This window comes from Amia ocellicauda, chromosome 9 (genome assembly GCF_036373705.1).
Source record: "Amia ocellicauda isolate fAmiCal2 chromosome 9, fAmiCal2.hap1, whole genome shotgun sequence".
NCBI classification, from domain to species: domain Eukaryota; kingdom Metazoa; phylum Chordata; class Actinopteri; order Amiiformes; family Amiidae; genus Amia; species Amia ocellicauda.
Window position 1 is genome coordinate 23,240,360 of NC_089858.1, and position 22,202 is coordinate 23,262,561.

At 40.8% G+C, this 22,202-nt stretch overlaps 1 protein-coding gene across 2 annotated transcripts in view; it reads right to left on the minus strand.

The window, feature by feature from the left end:
• Positions 1–2,726, minus strand: part of cbfa2t3 (CBFA2/RUNX1 partner transcriptional co-repressor 3) — a 51,957-nt gene extending 49,231 nt beyond the window's left edge. For both annotated transcript variants that reach the window (XM_066713746.1, XM_066713745.1), the window contains exon 1: positions 1,846–2,726. In XM_066713746.1, coding sequence (XP_066569843.1) covers positions 1,846–2,054 — 209 coding nt within the window. In that variant the 5' untranslated portion in view covers positions 2,055–2,726. The remainder of the gene's footprint in view (positions 1–1,845) is intronic.
• Positions 2,727–22,202: the final 19,476 nt, after the last annotated feature.

The following is a 22,202-nucleotide window of genomic DNA, read 5'->3' on the forward strand; positions in this document are numbered from 1 at the left end:
AGCGGTGTTGCGGGTGGCAGTTTCCTCAGTGCCGTGTGTGCTGTGTGCCTGATGATAAGAGCTGGGGAATGAGCCAGTACACCGCCATCTCCCTGCCACTCCGGTTATCACCCTGCGCAGCTGTGCCTAAGCCCTCCAACATCTGCTCCCGAACAGGAAGCCTCTGCAGCTTCTTACACACAGAAACAAAAACAAAACAAAACTAACCCCCCCCCCCAGAAAAGAAAAAAAAACAAGAAGATAACAACAAAGACCCAAGACGAGGACTGACTCAGAGTCAACTGCAGGGAAACGTCCACTGCACACAAAAAGTCTGCCATTTTTTCACAAGAATGGAGCTTCCCGTGAAAAGGTGCCCCATACAATAAAAAAGCATTTACTTTATTTATTTATTTTTATCGTAGAATTACGACTAAACCTGTTTATGGAGTGCTTATCACCAAAATGTTCACAAAGCTCATTACTGGCAAGAAATGGAGCAGTGTCTCTGGTAATTTACTATGTGCTGAGTATTAATGCTAAAATAAGGTAGATAATTCTTCACATTTTTTAAATGTATTTTCTATCGATGGTTGTGTATATTAAGTTGTCTGACTGTTTATTACTATTTGTGACATACCAATATAGTAAACAGTATGGAACACCTGTACTATGCAGCTGAGGAAACATTCACCAAAGAAATCTCTCTCTAATTGTATTTTTCTAATAGAAGAAACCTCCATCCTATGGAAAAACATTGTAGGCCTTACATCCAAATTCAGTACTAATAAATGATCTTTCACTAATTGAAATGATCTTCTCTATGGAAAAAAAATAATGCCAGCAAAACTGTAAACACACTTAACCATAATAAATAAGAGAGACCATTAATCAATCTATTAATACTTTTTTTCCCCATATAAAATCAAGGAGTTTCAAAACTTCAGTTTTTCCCTTTTTATGATGCATTCCTATGTTATTAATTTGAAAAGTCTCGTAATATGTACAGATATAATAATATTCTTCAAGAGTAATCCTGTTAGAGACACTTTTTTCCTCCCAAGAAGAAAAACTCTGCTGAAATATTGCCAATCAGAATTTAATACACTGCCAGAATTCAGGCTTGCCCTTCAGTGGTTCATTCCAGGCAAAGACTGGTTTATCTCCGCGAGAAGGGACACTGCAGCTCTAATCTGCACCCAGCCAGCCTCCTGACACAGTGATAGCAGCAGTCTGCTAATGGTGGGAGTGTTTCTCTGCCTGTCGTGACAACAGTGCAGAAGCATGGCAATCGAAAAACTCTCTCCGTCACTGTCTTTTTCTCTCTGTCCCCTCAGCCCCTGGGAAATCTTTCCTCTGTTCACCCACTAGCTCTCATCAGGGGGATCTCCATTAGACAGTTGAGACAGAGGAGATCACAATAGTCCAAGTCTCACATTGTTACGAATTGAACCCAATTCACCGCAAGTAATAAGGGATGCCTTGATTTTTTTTTCTTCTGTTGTTATTTCCAATGGAGGGGGGGAGGGATGTTTTCATTTATATGGTTTTACACACTTTCACAGCATAGGAAGCTAAAAAGAGCTAGAGAGAAATACCTTACACTTTACATATTTATTTTGGAATCCAATTATACAATCCTGCACCTTAGTTACCATTACACAAAATATAGATCACAGAGAAATATTCCTCAGTATATGATAGATTCCTCTTCTTTTTTTACTGGTAATATAAACTCAACAGGAGTTGTTTATTATAATGCCCCTTAATAATTGATGAGTCAGGATAGTGAATAATGTATATAAGCTAATAACGGAAGGAACTGTGGCTCAGGACCATACTTTGTTCTTCCCAAGGAAAGTGCACCTACCTGAAGGGGTTTTCCTGGAGCCCCGAGTCACAGAGGAAGAGCTGGAGGAGACAATATGCACGGAGCGTTTCTCTAGCATGGTTGTGTGATTCGTTAAGAGCACTGCTGGGATTCTGGGAATTTCAGCCTTTACACAAGGTGGGGGCTTCCCAGGGTCTGTCCTCCTGGGCCTTTTCAGGTGGGCCTCTGTAACCAACTTTTGCATTCCAGGCCCCAGTTCTTGAAAGGGTTCCAGACTTGGTCTTGATAACGATAAAGATAACAACAGTTGTCCTTTATATCTCAGTCTGCAGGTCACATGTATATCAGAGGATGTATCTGTTTTTTCATATTTTTTTGTGAAGCAGTGCTGAATGAATTGTTTTGTTCTAGACTGCGTCCTGAGCTGTAGTAAGCCTTTCTTTTTCTCTCAGATTTTCTTTTGTCCAAGAAAGTCCTCTAAAGATGAACCCTCAGCTAGGAACTCAACAGAGTTCTGTTGACAGCCTTCAAGTACGCAGTTGAAACGTGTGTCTTACCTTGTCCCCATTCACTTTGCTGTTGTAAATTTTACTCCCTTTTTCATTTAACCCTTCCTTCCATCCTTTTCCTTATGTGGCATCCAAAGTTGCAAACAGCAGCAAGACCTCCAAGACCGTGCCGACACTCTTAATTAGAAGCACTCTCCTTCACACACCCACCCTGATCTTCGTTCGAAATCCATCAAACAGCCAGACGCACTCTGAAAAAGTTCTGGGTAGGTGCTCAAGTGGCAAAGTTAAGATTCCCTGCCTGTGCCATTACATTCCCGCTGTGAGCTGTGCGCTGAACCTTTGCGAAACACCAGCGTGTTCCCATGTGCTGAGCAGCGCGGTGCCTGAGTGTGTGTTTGTGACTGTGTGTGTGTGTGTGTGTGTGTGTGTGTGTGAGAGAGAGAGTGTGTGGGTTTGTCCCTATATAAAAGGGGTGGGGATGGTCTGTGGAGCCCAAGGGGAAGGTAAACACTGCTGTGCTGTGGTGATAGCGCTGAGAGACCACGACACAGCCCCTGTCTCAGCTTCCTCTCTCAGGAACCAGCTGTGGCTGCGGGCAGCACATTCTTCCCTTTCCCTCCGGACACAAGCGGCTACCCCTGTCCAATGACTTCCTTCCAGCCCTCTTGGTCTCAGCCACCCACCCACCCCATGCTCCCCCTGCCACACTGTCTGCTTGCATGAGGAACCTGCCTGTGCCTGTGTCAATGTGCACCACATAGGCATAAGCAACCAATAGTTTGCAGAATTATCTCTTTACTCCCATGTCCCTGTTACTTAATGCAGCCATGAACCTTTATTCATATCCACAGATACAGGAACAAAGACTGTCCGGAAGGTGCAGAGCACGGCACACAGAGCAGGAACCTACCCGAATAAGACAGGAACCTGTTTTACTTGGCCTCTCAAATCAAACACTGTGACTAATGGACAAACTGCACAACCACACAGTGTACAGCAAGCCAGTGTCAAACATGAACCAGGCCCTAGAGGTCAAAGAAAGTGAAGATTTAATAGAGCCAGAGTAGAGTTCAGATTGTGCGCCCCCCCACCCTGCTAACCCCATTGTTACAGAAGCTTAACTGAGAGGAGACAGGGGATGATGTGGAAGGAAGTGGAGGCCTGGCTTGCATTGACATGCCCTCTTGCTCCCCCCCACACCCTCTCATAGTGAAACTGCAGCACAGATGTTGGTCAGTGGAGTGGATGTGAGAGTAGTGGAGGCGTCATGTGAGCAAGCAGGGACTTTCTGAGCGAGGGGCAGAGTCCCGAGAATGAGTGCAAAACAATTATAGAAGCAGCGCTAAAGCAGTGTATCTGTACGGGCTGATATCACACTCATCCTGAGCCCTCCAGGGCTTTCTGCACTCGCATCTTTGATCTGGTTCCAGATAAATAAAAAATCAAAAGCTAGGGAAAGCAAGGGTTTTTAAGTAAGAAAGAAAACATTCTTTATTGATTGAACTGAAGCTCCAGTGAGATAAAGACAGTGGTGTTAATCAAGACTCATTAACCTACACTATTTATTAATATCTATTTTTATTTTGTATTTTTTTTAGCATTGAAAACAAACACCACTGTGTTTACATCGACTCGTTAACCTATACTATATTAACATTTTTTTTTTCCCCTTGGTGATGAACTACTTTTAATGCATTAATTTTTCAGTTGAGTAAAAGTCTGACACCATTACACAGTGAACATTAATGTGTTCCCCTTTGAGCCATCTTGTCAGTTAGGAATCATTAGACGGATTTTCATTGGGAGCTCAGCACATGTCAGACTGGATCACCAGTGCACCTTGCTAAGCTGCCAAATTGAGTGGGAGGTAAGATGAGGCCTGTGCTGATTTGAGTCCTGCTTGCAATTTCTTGGAGATCATTCCTGAGTCCTGAGGAAGAGAACAAGCTTAAACTTGGGCCAGAGGACAGAATCAATTGAGGTAACCTGGGCGCCCTGTGGAGTCAGCTGACCAAGCAGCCATTCAGTGTCCAACCCATATTTCCACATACTGATGTTGGAGATCATAATATTCCACTAACCCAGAAGATAATAATAATAATAATAATAATAATAATAATAATAATAATAATAATAATAATAATAATAGCATATAATGATGGCCGCCTCGCTGCATGTGACGCGCAGGTGTGTCAAGTTTATGCTTTTTTTTTAAAGTTTTTAATATAATTTGTTTAACTCAATTTTAACCAATTATGTGCTAGCCGCAAGCTAACACATATAAAACATTTGCTTAAACCGACTGCAAAGCACCGGCCAAAGTTTATTTTTCTGTGGCCAACATTTATGGTAAGATTTTTTATACTGTAGTAGTATTCATCATATGTTGTAGGTTTTGCACAAACTAAATCAATAGGTAAAAACACCTGAAATCTTAATTTAACATGTTAGTATTAGTATTTGGAGGATGGTATTATCAAATCAGAATCCTGGGTATTGTAAATGTTTTATTTTATTTGTATGTGTCTTGTTCATGTTGATAATAATAATAGCATTGATAATAATACGATTTAACGGCAGTTTATTTAATCTGTCCCCCATCGCAGCATAATAAAACACAGCCGCTTTAAACAACGAAGGGCAAAGCTGTCCTATCCTTTTCTCCATACAGATGGTCCAGCCGGATGACTGTATCTAACTTCAGAGATTGGTTGCTTTCTTTCCCACTCCGATGCTGGCAGGTATTAAATTAGTTTGTGGAGGGTGAGATAATGATTCCTACATCATCACTTTACCCCAGTTCTAGTCCATTCTATTATCATGTCGACACTGTGACCTGCAGTAGTTTTTCACCCAGATAAGGTCACCAGCAGACAGAGGGGAGCGGAACTGAGCTGCGACGGCCACAGAGCGGTGCCTCAGCGGCCCGCCTGCGCTTATCTCCCGCAGCGGCCTGTGAGCGGCGCGGCGACTGAGCCGGAGGAGCCGGCAGGCGCAACCAACTGCATCACAGAGATTCCTCTATCAGCCTGGCGCAGATGCCTCTGACTAAATAAACACAACAGTGAGGCGGACAAAAGGTTAATTATCAATTTAACTTGGGATAAAAAAAAGGAACCTGGAATTTATAATCAAAAGACAAAGAGAAATAGCCTTTGTGTTTGTTTGTTTATTTATTTATTCTGTTTAGATGTGAAATCTATTGTTAGTGTTTTTATGTTGAGCCCTTTCTTATGCATGTGAAGAATTGTATGGCCTGAATTGGGTTACCAAGGTAAAGAGCATTTTTAGTGTGCAGTGAAACAAATGTGTGCAGAAGTTCTAATGAGCCCCATTGCTACCGAGAAAACCGATTTGCCATATGGCTGTAGACTCTGTGGTGTACCTTGGGACAAACCGTCTCCTCGTTTGTTGACTACTTAAATTGCTTTTCATTAGATTCATTCCTTTATAAAGGTAAAAAAAATAAACTAAACGCAATAGTCGGTGAACTAGGTGGGTCCCTTGCACGTGTGGCATCAGTTATTTGGTTCTGTGTGTCATTCGTAGAATTGACAATGATATCAGTAAAGTGCACACTAACAAAAATGTCTTGGCTTGGTAGTATAACCACATGGTATTGTGTATCACATTGCTGAATGGAGAAAAGGGAACTACAGCGAACTGGCAGTTCTGCAAATTGCTGGAGCTGCATCGTAAATTCAAAGCTCTCTCTTACTGTCTGCATGTGCTGTTTGTCTGCCAGCTCAATTTCAACCTCTTTGGGATGGCTCCGGACTTTCCTAAATAACCCCTCAACGCAGCTGTGGCATCTCTCTACCCTCTTCCAGGTATCTTTTTTGCACACCTGCTCAGCACAGGCATTCCCTCTAAACCTCCAGATCTAACCGAACTCTATATGTTAAACCGTCCCCATCTGTCACACGGTAAGACTCTCACAGATGCGCACTGGGGTTTTCAGAAGAAACTTGGCGCAATTTCAAAAACTGTCAAATCACACCTGCTAAATTAAGTGCGCTCACACACACACACACACACACACAAATGCGCATGCACACACACACACATTGTGCAGTATGCTCACAGAGATAATGTAACCAAAAAAAAAAAAAAAGAAGTACTGGAAAAGAACCTATCTTTCTCGGTCACATTGAAAGACAGAAAAAAAAGACAGGAGTATGGATGATACTGTTTGTAAATACAGCTCTTATATGTGTATGATAATGATGAATGCTTTGTTTATCAGAATGGCAAGGCACACTTTCTGTAAGTGAGGCTGTGGAAAAATGCCAAAGCAACAACATTAATTGTAAAACACTGTCTGGTATTTTGGAAGTACTATATTATATAATGGCATATTGGTTATTGTAAAATGTTGAAGATGTCTTTTACACATGTGAGAGTGAAACATTGTTTTCCTTGTTTACTTGCAGTTCTGTTGAATCACAATGGTCCTCCTGGTAGTACTATTATTACTTTAAGTCATGCAGCAGTTCACAGGTTATTCACTGTTTTTTTTAAGTGTTTTAATTGCTGTGCTCTTGTTCTTACCTCTCTCTAAAAAAAAAAAAAAAGATCTTACTTCAGTGAATCCTAATGATTAAGTCTTTAGAAGACTATAGTAATGTAAATTAGTTTGAAGGAAAAAAAAAAACTGTGGAAATAAAAACATTCTACCGGAAACACCCACAGGTGCGCACAGCAAACAAACACTGTCTCCCACACACCCACATTTTACCAACGTGTGTGCCGACTGCAGCCGCTCTTCTCTCTAAATCGGTGCCACCCTGAATAGGAGACAGATGGAAACGAAGGTGCCCCGCTGAGCAGTTCCCCCACAGCTGTGTGCACCCGGTGCCAGGGAGCACAGCAATAGCAGCCAAGTGTTCAGAGCACATGACACAGAGCCATGGAAATTAACCCTTCATACCAAGCACTCCATCTCCACCATTGATTGAAAACTGGCACCCATTAGTGAAACCCCAGTCAATCCTTTTGATTTAGGGGTCTAAGCCAGTTCTATGAACAGTCAGTTCTTAGCTACCTTTTGAAATGAACACAAAGTAGATATAGTAAAGAAGATTAAGACAAATCCTTATACAAGTAGTCAGGTAGCCTAAGGAATGAATTACCAAGACAATATGGAAAACGATTCCAGACTGAATGTGTTCTTCGTCATTCCCTAGGGATCCTGTAAGAAACATCTCCATGTGGTTCCTGGATTGATAAATTACAAGCTGCCAAGCAAGCTTAAAGGGCCGATTGGCCTCCTGTCTTTTCTACCTTTTATAATGTGATCTATGTATGCAAAGCATATTCAAACTATGATACATTTATTTTTATGAAATCAAGAGTCCTATTCACAGGTCATTGATTTATGAGTAATTTATATGAAGAAATACATTTTTTACAGAATCTGAAAAGCTTTATATTCGATAGGACAATTCCATAGTATATATCTGTGATAAGAATTAGTTTACATTTTGAAATAATCATTGAGTTGGATCTTATTACAAAAATTAGGAAGTATGTATGTTTTCTATTTGAAAGCAATTTGAACAATGTCCAGCTTATTGCTTCTGAAATATCAATGGTATTTGTATATACTGTATGGCAATGTAGTAATTCAAGTAGTGACATGAGCTGTAATGAGGAACCGATGTATTTTGTTTTTTTTGTCAATCAGAAATGAGGCCTGAACGCTGCACTAGACTGGAGGGCTGGAGAGACCCAGTGAAAGAGGAAAGAAGCCAGATTTTGTTACCACACAGTAGTTTTCAGACAGTGCCCACAAAATTAAAGAAGTCTGCCTCTTCAGATGAGAGGTAAGAGTGATTTCTTCCTGTTTGGAAACTTGAAATTGACTCCAGCAGCATTGATAGCACACTGACATGTTCTGGAGGAGCAGACTTAAAAAAATGAAACACTGAAACAAATATCCCAATAGAGTTTGTTCAGACTCTGCGGAGCACTCAGTGCCAGGTTGTTTGCCAAAATGTTGTCCTGTTGAATGCTATGATTCTCATGCTAGCACAGGAGAGATGAAGACTTTGTACAAACATCCTCTGAAATGTGCACTTTCAGACCATCAGCTCCTTTTCATGGTGCAAACACACAGAAGAAGGTCTGAGGTGTTTCAGGGAGGATTAAAGGAGACAATTGTGTGTTTTGTCTTTGGCAACTCTTGTGGCAATATGATATACCCCTGATTCAGTCTGAACTGAGCTGTGCTTCGAGTGGAGGCTTGTACCCCTTAAGCCACTTGGAATCCACCCACATAACACTTGAATATAAAAATGACTCTTAAGATATGAACTTCTTACATTTCAAATTCGGCCTTTGGAATGCAGAAAACACCCTTCCCAGATCTTCTTACCTGGATCTTGGTGTGGACAAAAGCTTTCATAAAAAATAACATAGAACTCTGACACACTTCTCACAGTCACTTCATGTGTCTCCAAAGATGCTGGTTGAGATAAAGGGAACGAAGGGAATTTTTTCAGTTTGATCACTGCTCATGTTCTAATGAGCGTAATCGGGTCCTCTCTGCAGCATCTTTTGGAACCTGTTGACCCCACCATTGGTCCTCTATAAAGCAACAGAAAAACATTTTGGCAACACCGAGTGGGCCCGGGCTTTCGATATCAGTTAATGAGGCCAGGGCGACAGCTGCAAGTGAACACTGGTCCGTAATGCCTTTAGAGAGGGAAAACAAACAGAATTAACACAGCAGCTCTCATGGCCTCCCACATCAAAGACAAAGCTCCCATTCAGTTCTGAAATTCTCTCATTAGCTAATGAAAACGCCCTGGTGCTGAGCTTCATTTGGTAATAATTATCCACCAGATACCTCAATTAAAGTCTCATCCAAAATTCCAAACTCTTCCCTTTTATTGTGATTTTATTGTTTTTAAAAAGAAGTATCTATATTTTTTTTGCTGATGCGATTAGAGGCAAGTAAACTTAAATTAACCTTCTGATGCGCTTTTTAAAAGGGTGCAGGAACAAGTAGGATGTAGAGCTTTGTGTACAATGAGAAAATACACCCCCAGAATTGAACTAGAACCAATTAGCCCAATAGCTTTCATGACATATTGTGCAGTGGGAACCATGAATTATTTATGACCAGGAGACACTTTAAAAAGGTCATTGTAGAAAAACCAAACAGAAAGACACCTGTTTTATTTTATTTAAACTGCTGAATAAATTATCTTTTTTAGTGGTATTAACTCTTCCATGCTTGTGTTTATTACTATTAAGTTTACATTCTTATTTATTATATGATTAGATTAGTAACCCTTACTAATGCTCTGCTATGTTCTTAAATCTGTAATACCTATGAAAACCTATTGTTAATACTTAAAAAGTTAATACTTTAGTAAAAAATATAAATAATACTTATCATTTATATTATATTGAATTGCAGTTTTATTCCCAATAGTATATTTTTTAATCTGCAAAGGTCCCAAACACTTATGAGTAGTTGTGAGAAAAATTATTGTACTGTTGGAAAGCAGCCAAATTTTATCTATTTTTCACATCCCATTTTCATCAGTCGTTTCCACATAATCAATTAATGCTATCTTGGATTGGCTTGACATCACATTTATTGTTACAACTGTGATCAATACTGACATGAAAGGGAAAGCAAAGGCCATCTAATCAGATTGATTTTTGAATTAAGTTCAAACACTGAAATAAAAGAACAGAAGTGACTTGCTCACAAAAGGCAATGGCAGTTTTCACTGAAACCATCAAGGCAGTATCATGGGAGTCTTCTTCAAGACTAGTATACACGCTATAATTTAACATCTTTACATCTAAAACTGATAACATAGAACCCAAAGAGTTAAAACGAATTACCTCGTCTATAGTCAGGGTTAATGTGGATTTCGCAACCTTGTCAGTCAAGGCAGCGAGTTAATGAAGGGGTGGTTCTCTGTGTATTCTGTCTACGTGTATTCAACAGAAGTGTGATCTAGTTAGGTGGTTAACCCACTTGCCGTTATTTTTACCCACACGTACAAACCATAACTAAAACTGTGTTATATTAGTGGTTTAAAGCAAAGATTGGGGTTGTGTCTGTATGTTTCATAATCAAATAATACAAGAGGCTAGCCTGAAATGGTAGTTTTAAGATAATATAAAAGGCTGCAAGAATAGAGAACTGAGAGGAACATGTTGATCATGATGGGTCAGGTTTTACTGCCCGCTGTTTTGTCCTAGACATTTTATGTATTGAGCTCTGTAGTAATGTAAACTCAAGCTTGTTCCTCAGTAGGTTTACCCTCATCAATGGAAATATCTTGCCCAGAATGTATTTAGCATTCATGTCCTTCTTCTGCCATTAATATAAATAAATGTTAAACCCTATGATGATCACGTTGCAATTGTTGCTGTGCTCTGCCAGGCCGAATTGTTTTTTTTAGCCCCAGTATCTAATGCTTCTCTCAGAAAGAGTTGTGGTAGAATGGATGAGAGTTCAGGAGGCTGACACCTTGGCCGAATAAACTGGTCGCAAGCGGGAGATGAAGCAGTCGTTCCTCTTGCTCAAAGCAATAAAATGTGCCACCTGTTTGGACAGGCTCCCTTCCCATTGCCAGAAGCAGCTGTGCCTCAGGAGTCAGGGCCCTGCCTGTCGACCAGGAGACCTGCTGTGATCAACCCCTACCTGCAGCTAAACGGGCAGCATCAGAATAGATCTTTATGACTGTTCTGAACGGAAGGATAATCACCAGCCAGCTTTGGGACCCCATTAGTATTGGCAAATGGTTGGCTGACGTCAAGAAGTTCCTCGGAGCTGCTAGCAAAGTTTTTACAATTTGTACTTGCGCTTTATTTCTGCTTTGAATACATTTGCACACCCATGTGAATACAATGTTATTCCTTCCGTGTACCGTGCGCTGAGCTCGCAGGGGTTGCTGCTCACCAGAGCTACCCTGCATGCAACATTTACGCAACGTTCATCCAAGAGAAATATGAACTCTCATTTCCTGTGAAGGTTATCACTGTGTTCCACTGTGTCCTGCTGGTTTTGACGAAAGTGGGTGACCACAAAATAAGACTTGGTGATCAGTTGTAGAAATATGCAGCACTAAGACACATCTCGTGTTGTGGATGTAAACGTGACCGTTTAAAAATCTGGTGCTGTGCTTCCCAAACAGGCTTTTGCCCACACTAGTCTAAGTCAGTGACACAAATCTTGGCATTGGAACTGCAACTCCACAGTAGATCAGGCAGTGAATCACTCAGCTGCTACGTGTACTTTAGCCGCTATGTATTGCTGTCCTGTTTTCTGAGGCGGTACCCCTGTGTCAGCGCTGCCCTCTCGGTGCCAACGGGCAGCCCACTCAGCCCTGCCTGGTTATCAGCTCTCTTGCAGGCACACTGATCTGCGTTGCTAAGCACTGACTCCGTGTTTGTCTCCCTTATCCCTCTGCTGTTCACCCTGAGCCAATCTCCGTGTGAAGGAAGCTGATAAAACAACAGCTATCGAGCTAGCAGGAAGGGGAATGAGTTGCCAGAAGAATTTGATTCCCCTAGTTTGAAGACACTCCTGTACCGAGGCTGTAGTCAAAGTGGTAGAGCTGGAAGTTCATGAATAATGGGTGCCATACTTTTACTAGTAGTTTTGTATCCCAAAGACACACAACAGAATTTGCTTTGTAGAGATTTTTTCAAAACCAAATAAGCCAAGGTGCTTCTTTACATACAACAGTTCCAAGTACAGTACATGTGGTGAAGAAAGTAATCTTCCATCACCACTTTCTGATGTTTTTATGTAAACTAGTTTTCTTTAAACCAGTGCTGTTCATTGGAGTGTTTTATGCCATACAGAATATATTGTCTTTATTAAGGGTCAATTAGCCTGACATTGAAAAACTTCCAGCGCATCCTGGAGTCAGTGTTCAAGCCGGTCTCCCTGGATACTACTTCTCAGGTGGAAAGACCAATTCAATAGTTGGGTGATTATTAGGAGTTAATTTTCCGTTGTCTCCTTTGTAGCCTGATCTTACTTTAGATTGCAGATTTGCTGATTTATTAGTATTGAAATCCTCAGTCAGCAGTGTACTATATCTAAGTTGGAATTCGTCGAATATGCACTAAAAATTTGAAGTTTAGCTATATAAGAATTGTGGATGTAATATCCTGGGTGTTTCACGGATTGAGTCTAAAGCTAAAAAACACACAGCACTGAGAGAGAGAGAGAGAGAGAGAGAGAGAGAGAGAGAGAGAGAGAGGTGGCTGGGAAGGACTAAGGGTTAGTGATGGGTTTGAAGTTGTTTTACTGGACAATCGCATACTAGTCCAGTGGCAAGGAAAGGCCAAAAAAAAATGAACTTGGTGTCTGCAAAGGGAGCTAAACAAACACCCTAGCTGTGAATGCGAGATGGAAGGTCAGAGAGAGAGATGAGAGACTGCACATGGCAGAAAGGAAACAAGTAAATATAAGCAGCTCTAATAGGAATATCAAGCCAGTGAAAGGTAAACAGGCTTCTCCAGGCTGATACAAAGGGAATGTCGTGGCTTTAAGAGCTGTGGAGTGTTGGCACGCTCCTGCGCCGACTTGATAACGCGCCTCTGCCCGCCTGCATCCCTGAGATAAGAACGCGCGCTGGCATGTGTCGCCCCTGATCCCAATTTCACAGTCAATATTCATCCAGCCTGACAAACAAGCACCATTTAAGATAAAAAGTAAATATAGACTCCTTCTGCTATTACCTCCTGTTTATTAATCTCCTATCCACTGCCTTTTAAACACTACTAACCCCCCCCTCCCCCCTCCCCCCCTCCTGCTCGCACATCAATGGATTTAAATCACAGGCCGTTCCTCTTGTCTTATACGGGATCTGCTGTCTCAGGCCAGCCCAGATCCCCTTCTCTCCTCTCTCGGTTCAGGGGTCTGAGAGTGTGGGCTGGCCACAGCTGTTCACCTGATTCCCACTGGCTCACCTGGCCCTGAGCCTTCACATCCTCTCATACCGCTCAGCTGCATATTGGCTCAGGGCTGATATAAAGCTTCAATCCACGGAAAGACGATCCATCCCAGAATTTCTTCCTTAATTAATAGTAATGACTTATTTCAAGAAGAACTTACACTCACTACATAGCCTGGTATTTAATGATGGCATTTAGGGTGAGACTCATTATATGAAGCATTTAGCAGTAAGGCAAAAACAGTAAGATTGCCAATCCCCTGCCTAACCCGTACCGTGACAGGATGATGACCTTGGTAAAAGCTTTCTTGGCAATACATTCACTGCACTTGCAGCAGTGAAGCCTGAAGGGTATTGTCCGAGCAAGATCTTATTTTGTTTCTCTGATTTTCCTCCTCATTGTGTGCTTTTCTGCTGTTGTTGTTATGTATAAAAAAAAGAGCAATGATCACAATTTTAATGTGCTTGGGAAGGAAAGAAAGACTCCCAGCCCTGGCCCTTTGCTTTAAAAATAACAACAACCTACAGGCGTGTGAGTGATTGTGAGAAATGAACACTCTGTATCTGAGGCTTCGGTGGATGTTTTAGACATCATTTCTGATAATCACACATGAACCAGTTGGAGAAAATAGCAAGGTGGAAGGTTTGGGAAGTGACGGTTTGAGATTTGGGCTTTCTGCGGGTAAATCCCAAGCGAGCCGGCAGTATCCCTTTAAATGTGGCCTAAGCTCAGCCTTCGTCTTATGAAGATTACTGCACACTCTCTGCACCTCCGCAGATGGGCGATGCATGGTGCCAGCTGGCATGGAGACACCCACAATCCCGCCTGGTACACTGCCAGAGGCACAATCACACCGCGTCTCATTCACACTTCTGCTTTCCTCCCCACCCAACACACACACACACACACACACACACACACACACCACCACCACCATCCCACCCCCCCAAAAAAAAACAGACACTCACACAATGCGACCTGTCTTTTCTGATAAGAAACTGTAAATGCGGAAGTCAGAAAGAGTGTGAGTGACGGGGAGATGTTCCTCAGTAGGGCCATGCTCTTGTGCAGATGTACGGCTGTGACTACTGTCTGGTCAAGATAAACTGTGCCCTCAGTGGAAATTCAGAAAAAAAAATATCACAAGGCTGTGTTCAATATTTATTTATTTATATCTTTTTTATTTTTATGGAAAGCCTGTTTTACCATTTTCATGGTATCACATTATACAGTATTTTACCTATACCTAAAAGGAAGCAAATGACATTTTTGAATGAAAAGAGACCACTGTTTTTGCACATGGACACAACTGGTGAATCATGGTCGGTGTAATGGAATCTCTTTAATAGATAATAATAATAATAATAATAATAATAATAATAATAATAATAATAATAATAATAATAATAAGTGGAAACTATTTAAAATAATTAGTATATGTAAAGGCATTGACCAAGTTTACTATCCCTCGTTTTGAATTGAGGAAACACTTACAAACAAGAATTAACCATGCATCTTGATATTTTCAGTACTTTCAGCAATTTATTCAGTTCAGGCACTGGAAATTTGAATTCAACATATTCAATCATACAATTATATATTATTTCTTGTATACAAAACAACATGTTTTAATTAAAATCAGTTTAACTTGCACCTTTTCAAGAGTGTTGTGTGAGAATGAAGCAACTGTTGCTGTCTTAAATGCCTTTATTACTTTTTTACTTATTCATGCGCAGTTCATTCCAGTTTTTTAGTTGCCACACCTGATACTGTTCCAAGGGGAACCTGGCGTTCTGGCACAGCACTAGGTTAAACGGTGGCAGGAAAGCATTTTACTGGACAGACTGTCGAAGAGGATTATTTAAAAGCACAAACGTTTATTTATTTTGCTTTAAAGAGAGATCATTAGGTTAGGAATCGTCTCTGCCAGATTACTGTGACCCAACAGACCCCTCCAGATGGACGGTGGGCCCCAGCTGGTGTCTCGGTGAAGACAGATCATCACACTCCTTGTCCGCACTGGCGCTCACACACTTGCACACAAACAAGCAGACGCTCCGCGCGGCCCCGAAGGAAATTCAGATACAGCGGTCTCCTCCTGTAGCTCCCCAAGGTGTTTGTTCTTCTCCTTAAACATCTTTGGTAAGAGGGGGAAGGAGAAGTCTAGCACGGCTGTGAAGTACGTTTGCTTTCCTTCCAATATTTTTTCACAGTGTATAAAGAAACAACAACTCCCAAACATACACACATATGCACAGTCACGGAGAAACACATGCTGGTGCCCATTTCCCACCCTGATTGGCAAGGATGCATATAAATAACACACACTCACTGAAAACATTCCAGAAGATAGCTCACAAATATGCATTAAGGCACAGAAGACATGCCCAGGCACAAGTAAATAAACTAATTATCAAATTAATAATTCTAATACTAAACAAAGACCATCGTCATCTAGGCAGCTTTGCATGCTAATACTGATTTTTAAAGAAAACAAATTATGTATTTTTGTTTCACTGCTGTTATTTCTGTAGCAGCCTGAACCTTCAGATTGTGCTATTCTTTACAATCCAAAAGTGGTGCTGGAAATGAATTTATAATTTATTTGTATCCGTATCTGAACATTATACTGTAATGGTATGATGTGGAGCAGAACGCCTTTGTTTTTATTACAGTAACAGTGCTTTTGGGCCTCTTTACTCTGTAGTTATGACTCGCTTCTTCTGATCTCCTACATCACAGGTATCTGTGTTTGAAGAACAACACAGGAACAAGGCAGAGGGAGGACCTTGCATTAGGGGAGCTTCTTTATATGCTTTTACCCAAGTAATGTAGCCGTCCCCCCTTTGCAAGTGTAGAATGTATTTTTTAAGCAGGCACTGGGAGGCATGGGTTAACTGTTAGTGGAGGAATGTGTGCACCAGCACCGCTGGAATATGGCAGATGTCAAGGGAGTCAATCCCCCCCCCCCCCCCCCAAATCTGCATACAGAATATATGGCAACTTAAAGAGGCAGGCAGCTTTATTGATGCTAATGTCCTGTGTAATTAAAATAGTAATATTTTTGCTGTAATGGTACAGAGGCTGACACAGGCTTGCTCTGCCCACACAATCTGTCACAGTGAAAAAGATAGAGTGCGAGGGGGGTGTTTGTGTGTGTGTGTGTGGGGTTGTTGTGTTGGTGGTGGTGGTGGGGGGGGGGGACGTCTTTATAAGCATTTTATCTTTTTTAACTCTTCCTCTGCAGGGAAGTGAACAGATTTCAGTGTACCTTGTGTGGCATTGAATCATTTCTCCTTGGGACTTTTCTTTTCTTTCCTTAAAATAATTTTCAGACAAAGAAGGCTTTCTAGATCTACAAATGCAGAATGGTTCTGGCTTACTGCAGGAAGTATTGATACTAACAATTTCCTCCACAATCCAAAGGATCTTATCTTTGTTCAGTCATACCCGGTGTTTATTTCAGTTGATAGGAAGGGGTAATTTCATTGAGTGTCATTGCTGAAGTGTTTGTTGTGTTGTTTTGTTTTTGTTTTACCTTTTTAAATTGTGGTCTGCTTTAGCAAATTGAATAAACCTGTAACAAAGCTGCTTAATAGTCTACATCTTGAAAAGTGGCACATTCAGTTTGCTAACAGAAATGTGAGCAGAGCAGCAAACCAGGGATGCATGTGCCTATTGACAGCCTATATAGCTTTCAAGTAACATCTATAATACAACCTTTTTAATGTTGTTAATGGTGTTTGCTGTTTGTCTCCATTCTGTCCAACAATTTACAGCAGGTTTTTGCTATATGAAACCTCGTACAATAAAGGACAACATTAAGCTGAAGGCCACTCTTTATTGATAAGTGAATTTGTGTCTGTAAACTCCTATAAAGGAGCATACTAATGGCTGGTATTTCATTTTGAATAAACTGCCAAACATACATTAGAAAACTTGTCAGAAGCTGAGTACCAGCAAGTCCCGCAAGCAGTAACTGTGAACATTGATTGCCTGCTGAAAGAGTGCACTAATAATGGAATTCTTGCAAATAAGGTATTTAATTTTTCAGGCCTAAATTACTGACCTAAAAATTCCTTGGTTTGTCACACAGAGGGCTACTATAGAAGCAAGCCAGAGCCTATGTGAGATTCATTCTTATCTGCTGAGACAGCCATCTGAAATTGAACTCTACCGCAGTCTAGGTTTCTAACTGAAACTTAAAAAACAAATAAAAGTAAGTTGTTTTGTTTTGGAGGGGGGGGTGTAGTTACCCCCCCCCCCCCATTGTGTTTATCTAATGCCACTTGGAAATTGTTAAGCTGACTGAAAGCATTTTTAATATATTTTTTTTGTTACCTCGCTGAAGCTCTCGCTCTGAAGGCTGGCAGTCGGTGGCGTGTATCCAGATGGCAGCCACAAGGCAGGCGGCACGGCGCAGCACGGGAGGGGGAACACACTCCGCTTAATGAACACTCATACATTATTCATCACACACACGCGCTCGCACACACACACACACACACACACACACACACACACACACACACACACACACGCATACACACGCGCACACACACACACACACACACACACTCACACACAAACACACTGTACAGGCACATCTCTTGTCAAGAACAGAAGGCCAAAAAAGCGTACACTGTTTTTCATATTTTATTTTTAAATCAGTTGTAACTCGTACCAGGTGGAACCCTCCCCTTCAGCTTAAAAATAGAGTAAATAGATTGCCTTTAGGAGAACCTGCCACTATTAGTATGGAATTTGCATAGTGAGACTGCAGGATGTGTTTGCTCTTTTTATATCAAAAAAAGGTCTTCTCGGTTCCTATCAGATCTAACAAATGTCTTGATTTTTATTTTTGTGCGGTTTTTGAGGGGGGTTTTGTTTTTTAAAGCTGAGAAAATGAATCAGTGGGAAAGCTGACAGTGGGATAGGTGCACCTGGCCCTTTTAGGAGATTATAAATTCCTAGCACGGTATCAGTCAAAGACACTAAATATGTACCAACCGTACATCGTCTAACAGCTGACAAAACAGCACTCTAGCCACCAGTGCACAGATGCGGCAGAACTGGACAAGGGAATCGGTGAAAATGACTTATTTTTTCTGCTGTAGATCCTGGATAAAGGGCCATTGTTTGTAATCATCAGTTTGAGGGATATGGTACTGCATGCATTCCTGCTGGACAGGCATGAGGGCAGATCAGGGGTCCAGTGTACCTGCCTGCTGAGCCAGGGCACCACCCTGTCCCTGGCATCGCCACCTTGTAGGACAGCATGTGCAAACTGACAATGTGTTTAATTGCCTGTAGCTGAATGCTAACACCTTCAGAATCAGGTGCCAGCAGTGTGACAGATTTTAAAAAGCAGGGTTGCAGAATAATGTAATACATCTTCAACAACAGCAACACAAATACAGACAATAAATCCAGACGGGGATAAAATGGCAAACGCGAAAATAAGTGCAGTTGGATGAATGAATACCTCGAGTCCCACTGCCAGTCATGTGTGCGTCTGCTGAGGCTGTCCTGTGGCCGGGGCGGGTCATTTCCTATTGATCTAAATGTAGCACAATGGCACAGCCTCTCTAAAAGCACTCTAATCTTACATTTATTATAGTCCCTTTGCGGAACATGTGTGAGTTTTTCACGTATTCATATCTTATCAGGTCTGGCAGTTACAAGCAAATGCTTTTGTTGCAATTTAGGTCATGTGCATTGGTGCCAACACTGAAATATTTCTTTCTGAGCCCCAAGTACACTATCCCCTGGGATACGCATCTAATATATACGTCTTTCAGCAGTGGACATCCTCCTTGTTACAATCCTACAGTATGTGCAAATATTTTCAATTATGGCGATTTAGTAATAATTATAATATAACTATATTATAATAAGGGTTAATAGTAATCGTCTTATTCTTGTTTGGGAGCTAGCCTATGGTCCATCTCTGCTTTATAAACTGTTATCATCAGCATAGCGCCACCAAACACTACTCACTATGTACAATGTGATCGTATGCACCTTTGATTTAACTAGTGGTTTGTAACGTATTACTTCAAATCATTATCCTTCGTGTCAATGGCTGTAGTCGCAATATCTTTTATTTTATTTTTTCTTGCTTGGATGTGCATTTTTTGTGAAACCACTACACCACACTGTGTACATTTCCATGCATTTTTGATACATCAGAAGTGTTATTGTCAGACATTTGCCTTAGATGAAGGCGTCAGCACACAATATACATATACATTCATAGACAGAGACTACTAGGATGTGAACTAGGAGACCTTGCTTTTACATTTCATTCAATGGGAAGTTAACTGGGACAGGGTTTGAAACAGAAACCCCCTTAACCTTAACCTTTGGTTGACTGAGCCTTAATGAAAGGAAATCCTACATTGAAAGTAGTGAGAAATGATGACTATAACATTTAACAGTTCCATGCACAGATATGGTCCCTGCCTGCTGCAGTGACTGAAGCTGACTCACCTCTTTGAGAATCCTGAAGACATGAATGAAAAGGCATGTTATTCATAGCAAAAAGAGTTTGTTTTCATCTTTTACCCCAAGATGTAAATAACATAAGAAAAATAGAATCAAAGGACAAATAGTGACAAACGTCAAGTCTATTGAGATACGAGGATAAACAGCGAGGAGTTTGAAGATTTATATCCACTATGATTTCATTTGGAGTCCAGTCAGTAGCCAGTCATTATCACCTGGTTTAGTTGTTACAGACCAGTTGCATTCAAAGTCACTGCATCAGACATTGCTTACACCACCGATTCATGCAGATCAATAGATCTTTTGTGCTGCTGATCTGATTGAGTCATCAGTGCCATGCAGAATTAGTCCAGATCTAGTGCTGCTTCATGTGGTCTTTGTTAGTTGGGTGAATGGGTCTCCTCTTTCTTTCCCTACATTTTCTCTCCTGCTGAAAGATAAATCAAAGTAGTCTTCAGGGTGTTCTGACCAAGTACAAACCCTGACCAAGCCCTGTTTAGTTTCTAAGACGAGAGTGCCTTGCAGTAACCGGCTTGTTATTCTTTGCTGCAGTCGATTCTTTTATCTTTCTTCAGAGGGATTAATTATGCTGTGTTCTTCGCAGGCAGGAGGGCCTCTGCACATCCAGAAACCCCCGCTGTGTACTGAAACTTATTTACAGATATCCCACTGACGACCAGCTCCTCAGCAATCGTGGTTTCCCAATTACTTTTGCTGCTTCTAGCTAACATCACAACATCAAATCGCTGTACTTTAATACTCATGGGCCAGAAAACAAAGAAGAAAATATAAAGGCTTGTCCCCTTTATTTTTTATTGTTTTTAATTTTAAGGACATTTGCTTTGATGATCACATTGTGCACAGTGCCATTGCTGGCCAAAAGCTGTAATTGCACTTTTATTGCGGCTTTTCAAGGTAATGGAATGGAACTGGTTTCCAGCAGGGAGACTGTAGACTGCAGACATTTGCCCCACAGCAGTAAAGACACGCAGAGAGGAGTTAGTTGGAAACTGTGTGACACTGAAGATGGATATTAAATTGTATTTATTTTGTGATTGCAATCAGTGTTAGAATTTTTTTTCTGAGATTTAGTTTGGAATTGGCTTTTTTTTAGGTGGCTACACACAAATTGAAAAGACTTCTTGATGCTTTCACACCTTCAACAGAGACATGACTATCATCAACTATCATGACTATTGTGGTCTCACTGTTTTAAGAACACAGACTGACACTGACCACTGAGGAATCAGTATAGGCAATGGAAAACAATCACTGTTTAGTATTTTTCCATTTTTATGTATGTTTATTTATTTATTCATCCCAATCGCACTGATATCTTCCTTATGTTGGTGGGGCACAAAATAAAGACACAGACTGATCCACTAATACCACTTCAGCCAGCAAGCTTTCATGTCTCCCCTGCAAGTATAACCAGGCCCAGTTTGGGTAGTTTCTGAGATATGACAAGAACAGGCTTTAAGATGGCATTGCTACTGACCAAAGCTTCAGCAGTAGGCAAGAGTTGTAAGTATAGATGCTTTACCATTGTAAAATTTTTCAAACCCTGATTTAAACCCTTATGTGTTTGTTGAGTGCTGACATGCAAGAAAAAAAAGAAACTTGAAACTGCCAAGCAATACTTAAAAGCTGATCAAAGCTGTTGCCTGACTTGACAAATCTTGAACATTATACAAGATAACATATTCATCAGCTCTTATTCAGTGGCATCATATTGTTATATTGCCAATGAAATTTGATTCTGCTGTTTCACTGTATTCGTTTAGATCATTGTGGGTTATAGGATTAAAAATATCCTTTATTTTTATAACCATGGAGTGGAGCTTTTAAAAATATATTTAAGTTTTGTAATATTTGTGTACTTTTTATCACTGTTTATGTGTGTGTGTGTGTGGCTATGTGTATGTTTGTGCATGTATACCAATATAATGACCCAGAAAAAGGTGGAGGCTGTCTGAGTTTTAGTTATGGCATTTCTCAAGTCTGAGCAGGTATACCAGCATAGGAAACCTGCTAACCTGCCTGACCCAAGGGGCATTGTTCTGGTATCTTCTCCTCCTACAAATCCTGTTTTGCTAAGTAAAAAAAATCATCCCACAAAGCTTTTTTCTTTTTTTTCTTTTTTTAAAGTTCAGAGCAAATTCAAAAAAAAAAAAGTTATTAAAATTCATGTGCACAGCTTGGCTTTGCAGCAGATGTTGGCATAATTAAAGAGGGAAAAAATTATGAAATTAATTTCAGGTTTAATGTAAATTTCAGTGATTGGCAGTGCTGTTCTAATCACTGCTCATGTACAAAGAAAACACGCACCCCCAAGCATATAAACATGCACACACACACGCACGCACACCCACCCACACACACACACACACATATATATATGCACCATACAGAGGTACATGCACATACAGACACAT